At 45.7% G+C, this 16,296-nt stretch overlaps 1 protein-coding gene across 4 annotated transcripts in view; it reads left to right on the plus strand.

Annotated features, from left to right (window-relative positions):
* Nucleotides 1-15,793, plus strand: part of IMPACT (impact RWD domain protein) — a 55,721-nt gene extending 39,928 nt beyond the window's left edge. For 3 of the 4 annotated variants that reach the window (XM_050942052.1, XM_050942053.1, XM_050942051.1), the window contains 3 exons: nt 4,209-4,299; nt 9,707-9,841; nt 14,998-15,793. In XM_050942052.1, coding sequence (XP_050798009.1) covers nt 4,209-4,299; nt 9,707-9,841; nt 14,998-15,066 — 295 coding nt within the window. In that variant the 3' untranslated portion in view covers nt 15,067-15,793. The remainder of the gene's footprint in view (nt 1-4,208; nt 4,300-9,706; nt 9,842-14,997) is intronic. The other variant, XM_050942054.1, reaches the window with a different exon arrangement.
* The last annotated feature ends 503 nt before the right edge of the window (nt 15,794-16,296 follow it).

Below are 16,296 nucleotides of genomic sequence, written 5' to 3' on the forward strand. Positions count from 1 at the left end.
AGTCGTGGCTCATTGCACATTACCGGCCGGCAAGGCAACCACTAGACATGCTGATCACAATCCCCCAGGGGGTGTTGGATTCTCTCAGCTGGTGGCTAGACCAGTCCGTAGTGTGTGCGGGGCTCCCATTCCACCCGCCCCAGCCCTCGGTGTCCCTAACGACGGATGCCTCAGATCTCGGCTGGGGGGCCCACCTGGGAACCCTGAGAACACAGGGCCTGTGGTTCCCACAGGAGGTGAAGCTACACATCAACATGCTGGAGTTGAGAGCGGTCCGCCTTGCTTGTCAAACGTTCTGTCACCAGCTTCGGGGTCGTTGTGTCGCGGTATTTACCGACAACACGACGACCATGTACTATATCAACAAGCAGGGCGGCACCAGATCCTCTCCCCTATGTCACGAGGCGATGCGACTCTGGGACTTTTGTATAGCCCACTCCATTCACCTCACGGCTTCCTTCCTCCCCGGAGTACGGAACACGCTGGTGGACCGCCTGAGCAGATCCTTCCTCTCGCACGAGTGGTCCCTTCGCCCGGACGTCGCCCTCTCGATCTTCCAGAGGTGGGGTTGTCCCCGCGTGGACCTCTTCGCGTCCAGGGGGAACAGGAAATTCCAGGCGTTCTGCTCCTTTCAGGGCCGGGAACCCGGGTCTATAGCGGACGCCTTCCTTATTCCGTGGACGACCCACTTGTTCTACGCGTTCCTCCTGGTCCACAAGGTCCTTCTGAAGGTGCGCAGGGACAGGGCCCGCGTGATCATGGTAGCCCCGGCGTGGCCCAGGCAACATTGGTACCCCATGTTGCTGGACTTGGCCATAGCCGACCCAGTTCCCCTGCCCCTTCACCCGGACCTGATCACCCAGGACCACGGAACTCTCTGTCACCCGGACCTCCAGTCGCTGCACCTAGCAGCGTGGCTCCTGCGTGGCTGACCAGTTCTGAGTTGCGCTGCTCCACCCCAGTACGTGAGGTACTCTTGGGCAGCAGGAAGCCTTCCACTAGAGCGACATACTCGGCAAAGTGGAAGCGTTTCTCCTGTTGGTGCGTGGAGAAAGGTCTCCTCCCGATGGAAATTTCAGTGGCCAATATTTTGGACTATATTTGGTCCCTCAAACAACAGGGCTTGGCGATCTCGTCCCTGCGGGTCCACCTGGCGGCTATCTCCACCTTTCACCCGGGTGGGGATGGCCGCTCCGTTTTCTCTCACCCGACGGTGACTAGATTCCTGAAGGGGCTGGAACGTCTATACCCTAACGTCCGACCCCCTGCCCCGACCTGGGATCTTAACCTGGTGTTGTCTCGGCTCATGGGGCCCCCCTTCGAGCCGTTAGCTACTTGCTCCCTACTCTATCTTTCTTGGAAGACTGCCTTTCTAGTAGCTATTACCTCAGCTAGACGGGTGTCGGGACTCCGGGCTCTCACGGTAGATCCCCCGTATACAGTCTTCCATAAAGAAAAGGTGCAGCTGAGGCCGCACCCTGCCTTTCTCCCCAAGGTGGTCTCAGCCTTCCACGTCAACCAAGAGATATTCCTCCCGGTTTTTTTCCCGAAACCTCATTCTTCAGGCAGGGAGCAACAACTCCACTCGCTTGATGTCCGTAGGGCTCTCGCGTTCTATGTGGAGAGGACCAAACCGTTCCGCAAATCCCCCCAGCTTTTCGTGGCAGTAGCGAACCGCATGAAGGGGCTTCCCATTTCCTCGCAGAGGTTATCCTCGTGGGTAACATCCTGTATCAGGATCTGCTATGAGCTGGCCCACGTTCCTACGGGCCGTGTGACTGCGCATTCTACCAGGGCGCAGGCGTCGTCGCTGGCTTTCCTCGCCCGTGTGCCCATCCAGGAAATCTGTCGGGCAGCGACCTGGTCATCGGTCCACACCTTTGCTTCCCACTACGCCCTGGTCCAGCAGTCCAGAGAGGACGCGGCCTTCGGATCTGCAGTGCTCCATGCCGCGACTTCTCACTCCATACCCACCGCCTAGGTATGGCTTGGGATTCACCTAACTGGAATGGATGTGAGCAATCACTCGAAGAAGAAAAGACGGTTACTCACCTTTGTAAATGTTGTTCTTCGAGATGTGTTGCTCACATCCATTCCACACCCACCCTCCTTCCCCACTGTCGGAGTAGCCGGCAAGAAGGAATTGAGCGGGTGGGCCGGCAGGGGTATATATCGGGTGCCATGGCGGCGCCACTCTAGGGGGTGACCTGCCGGCCCACTGGAGTTGCTAGGGTAAAAAGTTTCCGACGAGCATGCACGCGCGGCGCGCACACCTAACTGGAATGGATGTGAGCAACACATCTCGAAGAACAACAGTTACAAAGGTGAGTAACCGTCTTTTTTTATCTCAGGTTAATTGGTTGCCTGTTAACCTGATGTGGTTAATGCTTTTGCAAAAACAAGGGTAGACACTCCCCAAATGTACGTTCTGTGGTACAGATAAATGTTTGTGATGTGCTCTAAAGCTTAGACTAGGGTGAACCACAAACCTTTATATTCTCAAAATAACATTTTGACATTCTGCAGGGGACCCATAGGAAAAAAGGTGTGTTTTTATTCTGTGTTCTCATGGGAGAGATAAGAGCTGGTTTGTTTTTATTATTTGATTTAGTGTTTAAAATCTGCTAAGCTGCATATAGAGAATGTGGCCACAGATTCTATTAGTTTGTTTTATTTTGGTCACATTAAAAAAGTTGTAAATAAATGCAGAACTCTGATGAGGGTTTTCTTTGCTTAGCCTGGGACTTCAGATGAGTTTCTGTCCATGTGTGAGTCCTAGTCCTATCAGACAGAACTGTCATCAAATGCTAATAACTCACTACTGACCTGGATGACTTGAGCCAGTGTCCAAGAAGTGAAAAAACTGTGCTTTCCATTACCAACCTCCTGAGACATTCAGTCCCTACAGATTGGCTCTTAAGAAACAGGAATCCTGTTTTCATACAGATGTCCTTGGTAAACAAAGTTGTTGATTACACAGTGTTTATGAAAGTTTTTGAAGATATCAGTAAATCTGTATGTGATAGGTTCCCCCTGGGGTGCCACTTGGAACTAGGGTACCACTGAGCCTGCCTCACCAACCAGTCTGGGCTTCCTTTTTCACTGTGGTGCTGTGATAAGTTGCCAAGCTCTTCAAGCTTGTTCTTTCACCAGCATACGCACAGATAGGGACATACTGAGCTGCAGCTTCACACGCACACATGCTGAGATTAGCTCTGCATGAGAAGGCTCAGCTAAGGCACCTTCCAGTTGCTAAGGCACACGCTCCCCTCTGGAGTGTAAACCCAGAATTATACCGTCCTGTGCTGCACAGGGAACTGTAGAGTGTAAACTCATAAAATTTGCCCCCTCCCTCAATGTGGAGAGAGAGAGATGCATCGGTTTTCTGCCCCAAGTTATAATTTCCACACACTGGTTTTAGACAAAAACAAATTTATTAACTACACAAGGATAGATTTTAAGTGATAGCAAACAGATCAAAGCAGATTACCTTAGTAAATAAACAAAATGTCAAACTGAGCTTAACACATTAGATAGGGAGGATATGAATTAGCAGACTCTCACCCTGATGATAAACAGGCTTGTCTATTCTTAAGGCACAAGCTGCCTTGGCTTTCGCAGGTTTTCATACACAAGCTAAAAATCGCTCGAGCCTAGGACCATCACTTTCCACAATTCAGTCCTTGCCCCACAGGTGTTTCCAGGGAGAGTGAGGTACCATGATGATGTCATTGTCCCCCTTTTATATCTTCTTTCCACTTGCTTGAAAGCTCTTTTGCCATGACTTTGGTCAAATAGTTCCCATTGTGTAGTGCTATTTCTGAGAGGTTTCTGTGGTACACAGTTCCTGGGGTAATACTTGTGCTTGTGTGCATTTCCTCAACAAGCTATTAACATTGTTTGGCCTTTTTACTGTTGTACCTGAAAGGCTGCTTGTGGGTGTTTTCAACTTCACACCATGTTTCAGTAACACACACATAGCCAAACTTCATAACTTCACATACAATGATAGCACATACAATCCAATGAGATATTACTGTCTAGCAGATCAAGACTTTTAGCATGATACCTCACAAGGCATACTTTGTACAAAACATCATAGTTACATAACAGTGGTGAATATTGGGGTGTGCAAGGGTGTCATACTGTAAAAATATTAAGTGATTGATATTTTTGGATTAGGTTCTAATACGGTTGCTTGTTTTCAGAATATACTGTGAGGACAAACAGACATACTTACAGGATTGTGAAGATGATGGGGAGACAGCAGCAGGTGGACGCCTCCTCCATCTTATGCAGGTTAAAGGAAACAAACTTTGTCTTTAGATAGTTTTAAATCTGTTTTAAAAATCATAGATCATAAATAAGGCTCACAGCTTTATGCACTTAAGCTGATTCTAATTCTTGCTCTGCAAATAGCCCTGTAGATTTAGTATTCTGTATATTACCTGGCTTTTAAAAAAAAAAAGTTCTATTAGGTAATGATAGGCACACACCAACTCCCAGGTTCTCAGAGCATTCCCTGCAGTGTCCAGCCCCTTATCCACTGAATACTCATTGACATTATCAGGCCTGCTCTTCCCAATGGAACAGTACACACCAGCTTGTAAGATTCTACGTAGGACCATCACTTTGCTTAACACCACATCAATTAGATATTTGAAAGTTATTCTGTGTAGATCCGGAAAGCATAGTTCCCAGAGGAAAGAAAAGTGTATGAGTGCTTGAGTAGTAGCAGTTTATTTGTAGCTCTTTGGTGAGATCTCTTGACTTCCTGCTTAAACACACGTATGACTGATAATGTACATTGGGAAATTCACCCACTTCTGCTCTTTCTGTTTTAATCTTCATTTGGGAGTTTGCAGTTTTTGCAGGTTAGTATATCATTTGCAGTCTCTATTCTACTGAAACTTGATGAGGCAAGAAGTTAAACCATAAATTCTACTTTGCATGGTGACAGGTTTCAGAGTGGTAGCCGTGTTAGTCTGTATCAGCAAAAAGAACGAAGAGTCCTTGTGGCACCTTAGAGACTAAAACGTTTATTTGGGCATAAACTTTCGTGGGCTAAAACCCACTTCACTGGAGCAGAATTAGATGAAGTGGGTTTTAGCCCACAAAAGCTTATGCCCAAATAAATTTGTTAGTCTCTAAGGTGCCACAAGTACTCCTTGTTCTTTTTTCATAAATTCTACCTATCTTTTTAACTTTTCCATATTCTTATAGCAGCTCTATAGGATACTTCACCCAAAATGACAAGGTAGACTAAATTAACTTCTGCCACTAATAGAATTGAACAAAGTATTATACTTTATGCCTGGGGAGGAGGATTGGACTCTATGCAATAACTATACTATGGCCCATCCTTCCCTATTCTCATGAAGAATGAATAAAAATAGTTTTGAGGAAAGTGTGGTGTTTGGGGAACTTGTGTTGCATCTTTTAAAAAAAAAAACCCCCGCCCCCCCCCCAGCTCTTGCACAAACTTGGGCGTATTTCTTTATCACCGAGGTTCTAGTGCTATGATCATATCACTGTGTTCTAGTGATATGATCGGTGAAGATGTGGTCTTCTCTTCTGTAGGACTTTTATCTTATCTAAGATAAACTAAAACAACTTCAATCAAGATAGTACTTTCCAGTTAGAAGAAACAATATTTTAGACACACTTTTTAGATTGAAAATGATAGAGAGCTCAAAAATTTCCTAATGCCATTTGGCATCCTGCTTACTATGAACAATCGATATCTGGAGTTGCTTTGCTAGAGTTAATTCACTGAGCTCACAATTGTTGTATAAGTATATTGTGAAACATGAACTGTATTGAAATTGTCTCAATGCTTCTTTTCTAGATAGCCTGTAAGTGTGCAGATTGACCTGGCAGCGCCCCCTGCTGGTCGTCCTCAGGAATTAGCTCACCAGCCATCCGGAGTGCCCTCTGCAAGTCGGTGTCCCGCTGCCACTTGACCCCCGTGTCCCTCCCAGACCCAGTGCCCTGTTATCTGGGGTGCTGCCCCCGGCAGTAACCCCTCAGTCTTAGGGTATCCCCTCCTTGGGGAACCCCCACCCACTATCCCCACATCACCTCAGTATATAGCTTCTCCTAGTCATTGTCTAGCCCCTGCACCCTGGGGCAGACTGCAGTATCAGCCTACTCATCGCTAACAAAGTTGGGGTGAACCTGCTGCCTTTGCCTACCCCTGGGCTGCCCTGTGCAACCCCCAGTACCTATTAGCCCAATGCTAGGCCACAGCCTGGGGCTTTCCAGTCTAGAGCTCCCCAGTTCCTCTGCCTTTCCCCAGCCCTGCTCCACTCAGGTACCCTGTCTCTAGCTACCTGCAGCCAGGCCCATCGTCCTCTACAGCCAGAGAGAGACTGTTTGCTTGAGCTCCTGGCTCAAGCCTTTATAGGGCCAGCTGGGCTCTAAATGGGGCGTGGCCCCAGCTGAGCCAGCTTCCCACTCAGTCTGGGCTGTTCTCTTAGCCCTCCAGCCCTCTCCCAGGGCTGGTTTTAATCCTGTCAGGGCTGGAGCGGGTAACTACCCCGCTACATAGCCCCTTTATTCTTTTTTATTCTGGAATTTTTATTGAATTCCTGTTTCCACATACAAAGGCAGAACAATTTGACAATATTTTTACAATTACATAAATAAAGTTTCTCTGTATAAATTGCCATATAAAACAATTGCAGGTGAATTTATATTGGATTGCATGTATCCATATATGCTTTTCATTGGACAACTTCCAATTTTATGCCTGAATTGCAATACTGTAACTACTGAAGTTCATGGAGTTACACTGGGGTGAATTGGGTTCATTATATTTATCATTACGTGCAATTTGGTCCAGGCTCCCTGACTGACACTTTCCATCTCAGCTGGCAATTGGCTCTTCTGTTTCCTCTGATCCCGATCATTCCATAGGTCATCTTCAAGCTGAAAGTGGATCAGGTCAAGCTCATCCTCATTGCCCTGGCATGACCGAGCAGTGTTTGGTTGTATGACCTTCCTGATTCAGCCTCCCATATCTCTTTCTCTCCCTCCTGACCTCCTCATGCAGAATCACGGTCACAGCTTGCACCCCATAGTCAGCTCCCTTCCTTCTCACTGCCTGGCTACTTCATGGTTGAATGAGGAGGAAGAGCATTGTTGAGCAGCTTTCAACAGGTTCTATTCAACAGTGGCATGTCCTCTACCAGAATTGTCTATTTGGTGAAATGGAAATGATTTTCTATGTGGTTGTCGGCCTGCAGAGTTCAACTGATGCTGGCTTCTAACCAGTACTTCCTGCATCATTGGTCATTGGGACTTGTGCTTAGCTCATTGAGAATGCACCTGTTGGCAATTTCAGCATTTCTTTCCCCCATTCCTGGAAGATCAGTCTTTTCCAGTGCCATGGTAGCAAGATTCTTAAAAGCGCTTCTTTGGCCTTGTCTACACTACAAAGTTGCAGCGCTGGTGAGGGGGTTACAGCGCTGCAACTTAGGATGTGTACACACCTGCAGGGCATTACCAGCGCTGCAACTCCCTGTTTGCAGCGCTGGCCGTACACCCGGTCGTGCCTCGGGTGTAGAGGATCCAGCGCTGTATCACCAGCGCTGGTCATCAGGTGTAGACACTCACCAGCGTTTTTGTTGACCTCTGTGGAATAAGCAGATATCCCCGCGGTGTGCTCTGGCGTTCCCCGACCCCCCCTCCAAGCAGGTCTCCTTCCCCGCGGTTTGCTCTGGCGTTCTCCGACCCCCCCTCCAAGCAGGTCTCCTTCCCCGCGGTTTGCTCTGGCGTTCCCCGACCCCCCCTCCAAGCAGGTATCCAGCCCTGCGGTTTGCTCTGGCGTTCCCCGACCCCCCCTCCAAGCAGGTTTCCTTCCCCGCGGTGTGCAACAGCGCTGCAGCGTGGCCACATCTAACACACTTGCAGCGCTGGTTGCTGTAAGTTTGGCCACTCTGCAGCGCTGGCCCTATACAGCTGTACTAATACAGCTGTAACAACCAGCGCTGCAAAATTGTAGATGTAGACATACCCTTTGTTTCCATCCTCCAGTCTGAGAGCTGGTTCCTCTGTAAGACCTTCACACAGTTCTGGCAGCCGTAGTGGGACCTCTGTGAGCCTCTGGCATCTTGTTTCTTTCCGCTTTTGTGCGAGAAAACTGTGTTACTGTTTGTGAGAAAATCTGCAAGTAGAGTCTGCAAGTTGCAGGCTCTGATTGCAGTACCACCTTATACACAGTTCTCCAAGGACAAATTGACTTTACATCCGCACTAAAATTTTTTATTGAAAGTGGTCTCTTGGTTTCATTTGAACCAGGCAGTATATTTACCTGTGTTCTTTCCTAAGCCGCATTCATCTCAAGAGGAGCAGCATCTCCATACACTAGATGTCAATTGATGTCTAGCCTTCTATATTGACAGGACTAAATCATTTCGTGCTTTGCCTCACCTGTTTGTGTTATATGGGGATCGTATGAAGGATCGAGCAGTCTCTTCACAAACGATCTTTAGATGGATAACATCCTGTATCAAGTCTTCATATAAAATAGCTTCAACTACACCCACTGAGTGGGTCTGAGCTAATTCTATGAGAGCACAAACAATGCCAATAGTGGCCCTTGATGATGTTTCAATATTGGACATTTGTAGGGCTGCCATATAGTCGTCCATCCATATGTTTATGAACCATTATGCCATTACTGCATCTTCCAGAGCTGATGCAAACTTTGGAAGGGCAATCCTGGAATCCTTATTTAGATAGACTCTGCCTCCTATGGGTACTGCTTGTGAGTCACCCAAGTGGAATACATGGCTGCATCTACTTGAAAAAGGAATGGTTATTTACTGTCACTGTGGTTCTTCAATATGTGATGCAGTGGTTCTTCAATATGTGATGCAGACGTGTATTCCACAACCCACCCTCCATCCTCTCTTCATTGGAGTCTAGTGTCTGGGCTTTCAATGCTAAGGAACTGAGGGGGATCGAGGCGGCACAGCCCCATAAAGCCAGGGGAGGGGCTATGAGCCGGGGGCACAAGCATTGCTTCCTACAAGTACTGCTAGGCAAAATTCTCTGGCTCCAGTGCACTTATAAAAAGAGAATGCGAGGGGAAGGAGTGGGGGAGTAAAGCGGAAAGATACATTTGACTTAACTGAAAAACACAGGGACTAGGCAAGGGTATTTTTGAGGGATAAAAGAGGCAAATGGCCAATATTTGCCTTAACTTTCTGTTTGAGTGGAGAGATGAGAATCAAGTCCTCCTCACCAGAATTATTTTTTCAGGGTGCGAAGAGACCCTAACTCGGACATGAGTGCTCCTTACCTATCATGTCTTCTCCATTTGCTATTGTTGCTGCCATGCAAGTGGCAGCAGCCCAGGCCTGGAGCATTTCTGAGAAGCATGTTCTGAAGCCGCAGCTTACAAAAGTCTTCAGAGAACCAGCCCAAGACAATTACCTACCCTAACCCTCACAGTGTTTCAGGATAAAGTTAAAAATGCAGCTAGAAGCTCTGCTCATGGGGCAGGGATTCAGACCTCAATACAAATAGTAATTAAAAGTGCATAATATTTAAAAACAATAAATGTGAATCAACAGGGGTTATCACTTGCAAGTTCCTTTGGGAAAGAAAAAGCTTTCATTATTCAAAAGAAATTAGTTTCATTGTTGACTTATGTGTTTATCTATTTAAAATGATGTTCTGGGTTTTTTTTTTTAAACAGATTTTGAATGTCCGTAATGTTTTGGTTGTGGTATCCCGCTGGTATGGAGGTATCCTGCTAGGACCAGATCGCTTTAAACACATCAACAATTGTGCCAGAAATATACTAGTGGAATACAGTTATACAAGTTCAGCTGTAAGTTATTACTGGTAGATTGACAATGTCGATATCTGAACAAACAGGGCCACGTACTTAAATTGGGGAAATTGTCATAGTTGACTTCAGCTGAAGTCAATGGAGCTATGACAGTTTATACCAGCTGAGGATCTGTTCCATTGGTAATTTTTGAGTGCTTATGCTAAACCTAAGAGCTCAGTTAAAAAGATTCTTTCACTACTTTTCTCCTTATTAAGATTCCATAGACTCCCCTTTGTTTTCTTACTTCTTTGGAATTTTCCCGTGTGTTGCGTAATTTTGGTTTTATTGCTTGTTAAATATAAAATTAAAAAAAGAAAAAAAAGTTGATTTGTAAATACCTGACTGCCTTACATGGGTAAAGACTATGGCATTAGAGATCCCCAAGTTAGAGTATGTGCCTGATAACCAAATAGGCACCATCGTGGGACATCCTCATCCTCAAATGACTCAGAGATTGAGTGAGGCCAAGTTCTAGTCCCATTGAAATCAATGGAAGCTTTCACATTAACTTCAAAGAGGTCAGGACTTGGTCTGATATTTATATCTTTTTTCTTTGTAAACACCTCATTTGTTCTGATACACAGTATAAATCTCAGGTTATTTAACTACAGTGAGCTGTTTTTCAGAAATACCGTTCACTCTACACTGATTGTACAATTCAACATTCTTGATGCTTTATCAAAGAGAAAGCAGCTCTCAGAAGAAATTTATATGTAGAGAAAAACATGTAAACAATTCATAAACAATAAAACACCAAACTTTCCCCTTTTTAAAACCAGATTAGAAGAGTGGAAATCGAGAACAAAGAAAAGACTAAGGGTAAAAATTTTCAAAAGCACCTAAGTGAATTGACTTTGAATGGGACTTAGCTTCCTACATCACTTAGTTGCTTTTGGAAATGTTTATCTTAGCGCATTATACAATGCTGATATAAACATTTTACAGCTTGATAACAAACCACCTGGTGGTGTTGCTCTTTATATGATTTTAAGTAGTCTTCCAGAGTAATATTCCAGTTTGAGCATTACTCTTAACAGGGCCATGAGAGAGAGTAAGGTTGGGCTTATGGTTAAAGTATCTAATTTGTAGAGCCCTGCGCGGATACACAAATGTTATCTGCATTCGATCTGCAAAAATTATCTGTGGCTATCCGCATCCGTGCGTGCGGATATCTGCACATATCCATGGATTAGCAGGGCTCTACACTGGGGCCAGGCTGAGGCTCCAAGGCATTCCCCACCGCCGGAGCCTGGTTGGGGAGATCTGCGTGGGCAGCTGTGGGGATCCCACGCGAAGTCCCGGACCTTCCACCTGCCCTTGGCCAGGCAGGAAGCATGGGGGGTGGGGACATGGCTGTGGGCTGCTTTCAGCTCCCCACCCTCACACCGTGGGGAGGTGGAGGGTCCACTGCAACTCCCCATGGCTCCCCGGTTGGGCTCCATGCTGGCCTGGCCAGGGGAAGGGGAAGACCTGTGGAGCATGGAGTTGGCCAGGCCAGCATGGAGGTTTTGAGCCGCCATGGCCATGGCCAGGCAGTGGTTTTGAGCCACCCCCCCATCCCCAGCTGGAGTTGGGTTGTGGAGAGTTGCGCTGGCAGCTGTGGGGAGTTGCTGCGGACCCTTCACCTGCCTTGGGTGGGGAGCCTGAGCAGCCTCCGACCTGTGTCCCAGTCCCCCGCCCAGGGCAGATGGAGGTTCTGTGCTGAGTTCCTCACAGTTGCCTGCCCGTCTTTTACCGTCAGAACCCTGCGCAGATACAAAATTTGTATCTGCATCTGTGCTGCTATCCGCAAAAATGCTCCACGGATATAAAGCAGATACCTGCAGGTTTGCAGGGCTCTGCTAATTTGAAGTGTGGTGATCTGAGTTCTGATCGTAGCTCTGCGCAGACTCCCTGTGTGACGATAGGAAAGTCTCTTAAACTTCTCTGGGTTTTGTTTCCTAATCTATAAAGTTCAGATAATAATTCTTACTTATGTAATACATTGTGTAAGCAATAATATTTGCGCACACAGGATGAATTAATATTTGCAAAGTACTGAAACAGAAGTTATGTATAAACAGAGATGCCAACTATCTAATGTGCTGGGGTGTGTGTGTGTGTGCTTGACTCCCTGGCTTTGCCCCACCTCTGGCCCCTACTCCACCCATTCCCTCAAGCCCCCACCCCGCTTTGCCTCTCCTCACCTCCACCCCTTCCCTCAAGCCTCCACCCTGCCCCTGCTCCACCCCACTCTGCCTCTTCCTGCCCGGTTCTGCCCTCCTCCCCTTCCGTCCCAGTGCCTCCTGCATACTACGGAACAGCTGACCACTGTGGGCAGGATGTGCGGGAAGAGAGGGGGAGGAGTTGATTGGCAGGGCCACTAGCAGGCAGGAGGAGTCTGGCTGCACCCACCATTTCTGAGCAACCACGGAGTCAGCACCTATGCGTATAAGTGCTAAGTATCAAAATGATATCCTTCTCTAATTTTCCCAAACAATTCAAATATTGAAACTTCAAGTTCCCTACCTCGGGCACCTTACCGTCCGTGCCAGCTTCTCATGTCTCAATGTTTCTGTTCCCTTCCTCCTCTTCACTCTAGAAGATATAAATTATGTTTGTAAATATGCATGTATGTATATGATATGTAATTGCCAACTCTAAAAGGATCCAGACGCTTGGAACCAATTGTTTAAGGGATACTTCAAAAATCATACTTTTTGCATGAAACTTTTCTCTTACTTCTGATACAAAGTACATATAAGATGGTTATAGCTGAAAGAGATAAGAATTTTCTTTCCCCCGTTTCTGTTTCTTTACTTTGTGCATTTCACAGCAGTTTGTGTATATTGAGTTTTACTGTTTGCTTATATGGTATAGTCAATCCATTTCCTCTCTTTTGTGTGCGTTGTGGATTGTTCACACAGCAGCAGGGTAGAGAAAAATATTTTTTTTAAATAGGAAAATGTGATTGTAAAACAAAAAATTGTCCTCAAGGAGTCAGGATTTACTTTCGATGCGTTTTTGTAATGACATTTCAGATTGACTCGGTTCCTTTTAAGGCATGTGTAATTTGATCTGCTTTATAGCAGTTAACATCATTCAGTGAACTGTTTATCAAATGAATGCTAAAGATACTAGTACTATAGATAGCAATTGTGGTTCTTGGAAAAGTGTTCTTTTTTGCTAATTGTCTTCAGCGTAGCAAAAGTACTCTTTAATGTGTTCCAATGATGAACTTTTCTGTTAAAAGCTAGTTTCCAGTATAGGATCAATGGCATTTTGTAAATTATGCATAAAATGTGAGAAATGCATGCCAGTAGGAAGGCAACAGGTTTTAACAACAGATTCAGATGTGTTTGATACTTATGCCAGACATGAGAAACTGGAGGCCCTTCATAGTGGTCAGCTCGTAAACACCGTGGGTTGATTTGAACACGGAAACAGTGAGACACAGACACCATAATGTGATGAAATGTGGAGGCTGTATTTTTATTAACAACTCACACCATACTAGGGAAAGCCACCCCAATGTATTATAAACCTGAACATGAGAGTGAAGGCCACCCTTAGGTCTGCCAGGCACCCCAGCCTGGAAGCTAGAGTCCTGATCCCCACCTTTCCTCCATGCTGGAGGTAGGAGACACAACACGAGGGAAGGCACAAGCTCCATGAGACATATAGGCAGGGCCGGCGCTACCATTTAGGCTGCCTAGGCAATCACCTAGGGCGCCAGAATAAATGGTGGGCACCGTTTTGCCGGAGGGGGCGGCAGGCGGCTCCGGTGGAGCTGCCGCAGTGGTGGCTGCGGAGGGTCCGGTGCTCCGCGGCTCCGGTGGACCGCCCGCAGGCACGACTGCGGCAGCTCCACCGGAACCACGGAGCACCGGACCCTCCGCAGGCACCACTGCGGCAGCTCCACCGGAGCTACGGGACCAGCGCACAGGGCGGCAAAATTGCCGTCTGCCTAGGGTGCTCAAATCCCTAGCGCCGGTCCTGCATATAGGCATACCCCCTGGGTATTCCACGAAAGGACTCAGGGCCAATGCCTTTCCTAATCCTCCAGCCACACCAGATCACACCAAAGTTATAACAATTGTAATTAAATCACCCACAGCCAAACCTCCTGGATGCCATGTGGAAGGTGAAAAAACTCACACAGCAACTTGCTAATTTCACCATGTGGGGAAAAATCTCTACTCCTGTTCTGGCATCAGAGGAGATCCAGCATTAGTATCTTAAAAGTGGGGCTGAAACAGAGAGCCTGCAATGCTTCCCCACCTGGGAAGCAAACCTTGTCACTCCCTTTCCCCCACTGCACCACATGGGAGCCAATCATCCAACACTGCACCCCTCCTCCTTCCACCTATCCAGTGGCAGCAGGAGTGAGCCTGTCATGCCCCACAGCTTGGACACAGATGCAACATATAGGTCCTCCGCCCTTGGGAGAGGCAGCTTGGGGAAAGGGAAATAAGGAGAAGAGTGAAGCATCATCCCCCACCCACCAGAGGTGAGGGGAATGTAGGAAGTAAGGGGGCATGTGGAACACTGCATTAGCTGCTTCTAGTTGAGAACTGTTTCCACTGCATCTGCCTCCACTAAAATCCCAGCTGGCTATTGGGATGAGCACTTTCTTTCTTTTTTGGTCCTGAAGTGCAAGATAATGAGTGAAGCACACATGTTGATCCACTCCCAGTTAACGCAGTGAAGTCACACCAGTGTGAAGTTATTATGTTTCTCATCTATTCATTCAGCTCTCTTCCTTAGTATCTGAGTGCTTATTGGGATGGTGCCCAGAGCCCGCAGTTAGGTTCAGTGGTCCATTCTGTTAGTTGATGTACAAACAGAGGAAGATAAGATCCTTGTCCTAAAGAGCTTAGCTGTTGTAAGTGAGGTCAGAGCCAGGGCAATAATTCCTTTTGTAACTATGAATGAAGGTTTTAGAGTTGCTCAAGACAAAAATTTACTAAATAAGCAAGTTAGCTTGTTAAATATGCAAGTCTGAATGATCACAAAATCTCTGAATTATGAATATTTGAAATGAATTACACTATTAAGTGTAGTGTAGTGAGTCACCTCAAAAGAATGTTAGCAGTGAACAGAAAAGCAAGGTGTACTTTACTAGAAGGCAAGAGATTACTGAAATCATACTTGTGTGATTTTTTTTCTTTCAGGAAGAATCATCTAAGCAATTGGGAAAGAACAAAAGAGTAAGAAAGGACAAGAAGAGAACTGAACATTAATTCATTTAAAAATAACATAAAAAGTTTAGTTTACACATATTTATATAAAATTAAACATGAATCTTTTCTCTGTAGAAAAGATCCTCAGAAATATATATGTTTATTCAGCAGAAAATTCATCAAGGGCTTAGAAACATTTTCTTTCTGTTCTATGGTTGCCTCAGCTGTTCTGGAATAGAGAGCTTAAACAAATGAGTTTTCCATACTCATACTTTTAAACTGGGTCCTGTGCATACCCAGAGCCATTTTTTTTTTGTCAACTACACTTGATTCAGGCAGAACATGGATTAACTGGCCTTCGTACCATCAGGTCACTAGTCAAGTGCCTGTCTTGGACTGGGACTCAGTCAGCAGTTTTCTTCAGCATTGGGATGAAGACATGAAAACTTTGGTAAAGAATATTGTCTTTTAAAGCTTTCTGTACCTAAGAAAAAAAGCAGATAGGCTCTCCTGTGTATCTAGTCCTTGAACATACAATTCAGAGTCTGCTTGATGGAGTCTCAAGAACTATCACGCAGAAAAAAAAGAAAAGGTGGCAATCCACAGACTATAAAAGTCACTTTGTCAGTCCATTGAGAATTTCCTGCATGTGTGTCAGGCTGAAACCTGTGTAGGTGAGGTGCCTTAAAATTAGAAAAGCCAATGTTTTTGAAACAGGAAACAGCAATTTTGAAATCATCATGTATTGCACCTAATAATGAATATTAAATACCAAGTATCCATACAAGTGGTTCTGTTTTGTTAATTGTGTAGAATCTTTCGTGCCAATAATTTTTCCTTTCTCATAGAACTTCCAGATTTCTCTCTACTATACTGCAAACTTAGGTCTTGATCCTGCAAAGGGAGTGAATGGGATTCCTCTTATGCATTAAGGACCTGCCATGTGGATCCTGAGGTTTTTTCCCTGTATCTCTCACTTGCTGAGCTTCTTTTTCATCTCTAACTTTTATGATCTTTAATTACTAGGGTTGATAATTTCTATTTGAGTTCTAAGAATAAAGCCACTTTCATAGGCTTGGTCCACACTAGAAAATTTTAGTGGTATAGCACTGTCAGTAGAGGTATGCTTTTTTTAATGGCATTTATATATCAGCAAAAGCCTTAGTGTAGATGTAGTTGTATCAGGAAAAAAAGTGCTTTTACAGTATAGTTTATTTTGCTCACCAAAATGGTATAAAACATACCAGCAAAAGCAATTTTTTGCTAGTATAACTTTAATCTGCCCTTGAG

Source organism: Gopherus flavomarginatus, chromosome 2, assembly GCF_025201925.1.
Source record: "Gopherus flavomarginatus isolate rGopFla2 chromosome 2, rGopFla2.mat.asm, whole genome shotgun sequence".
Taxonomy (NCBI): Eukaryota; Metazoa; Chordata; order Testudines; family Testudinidae; genus Gopherus; species Gopherus flavomarginatus.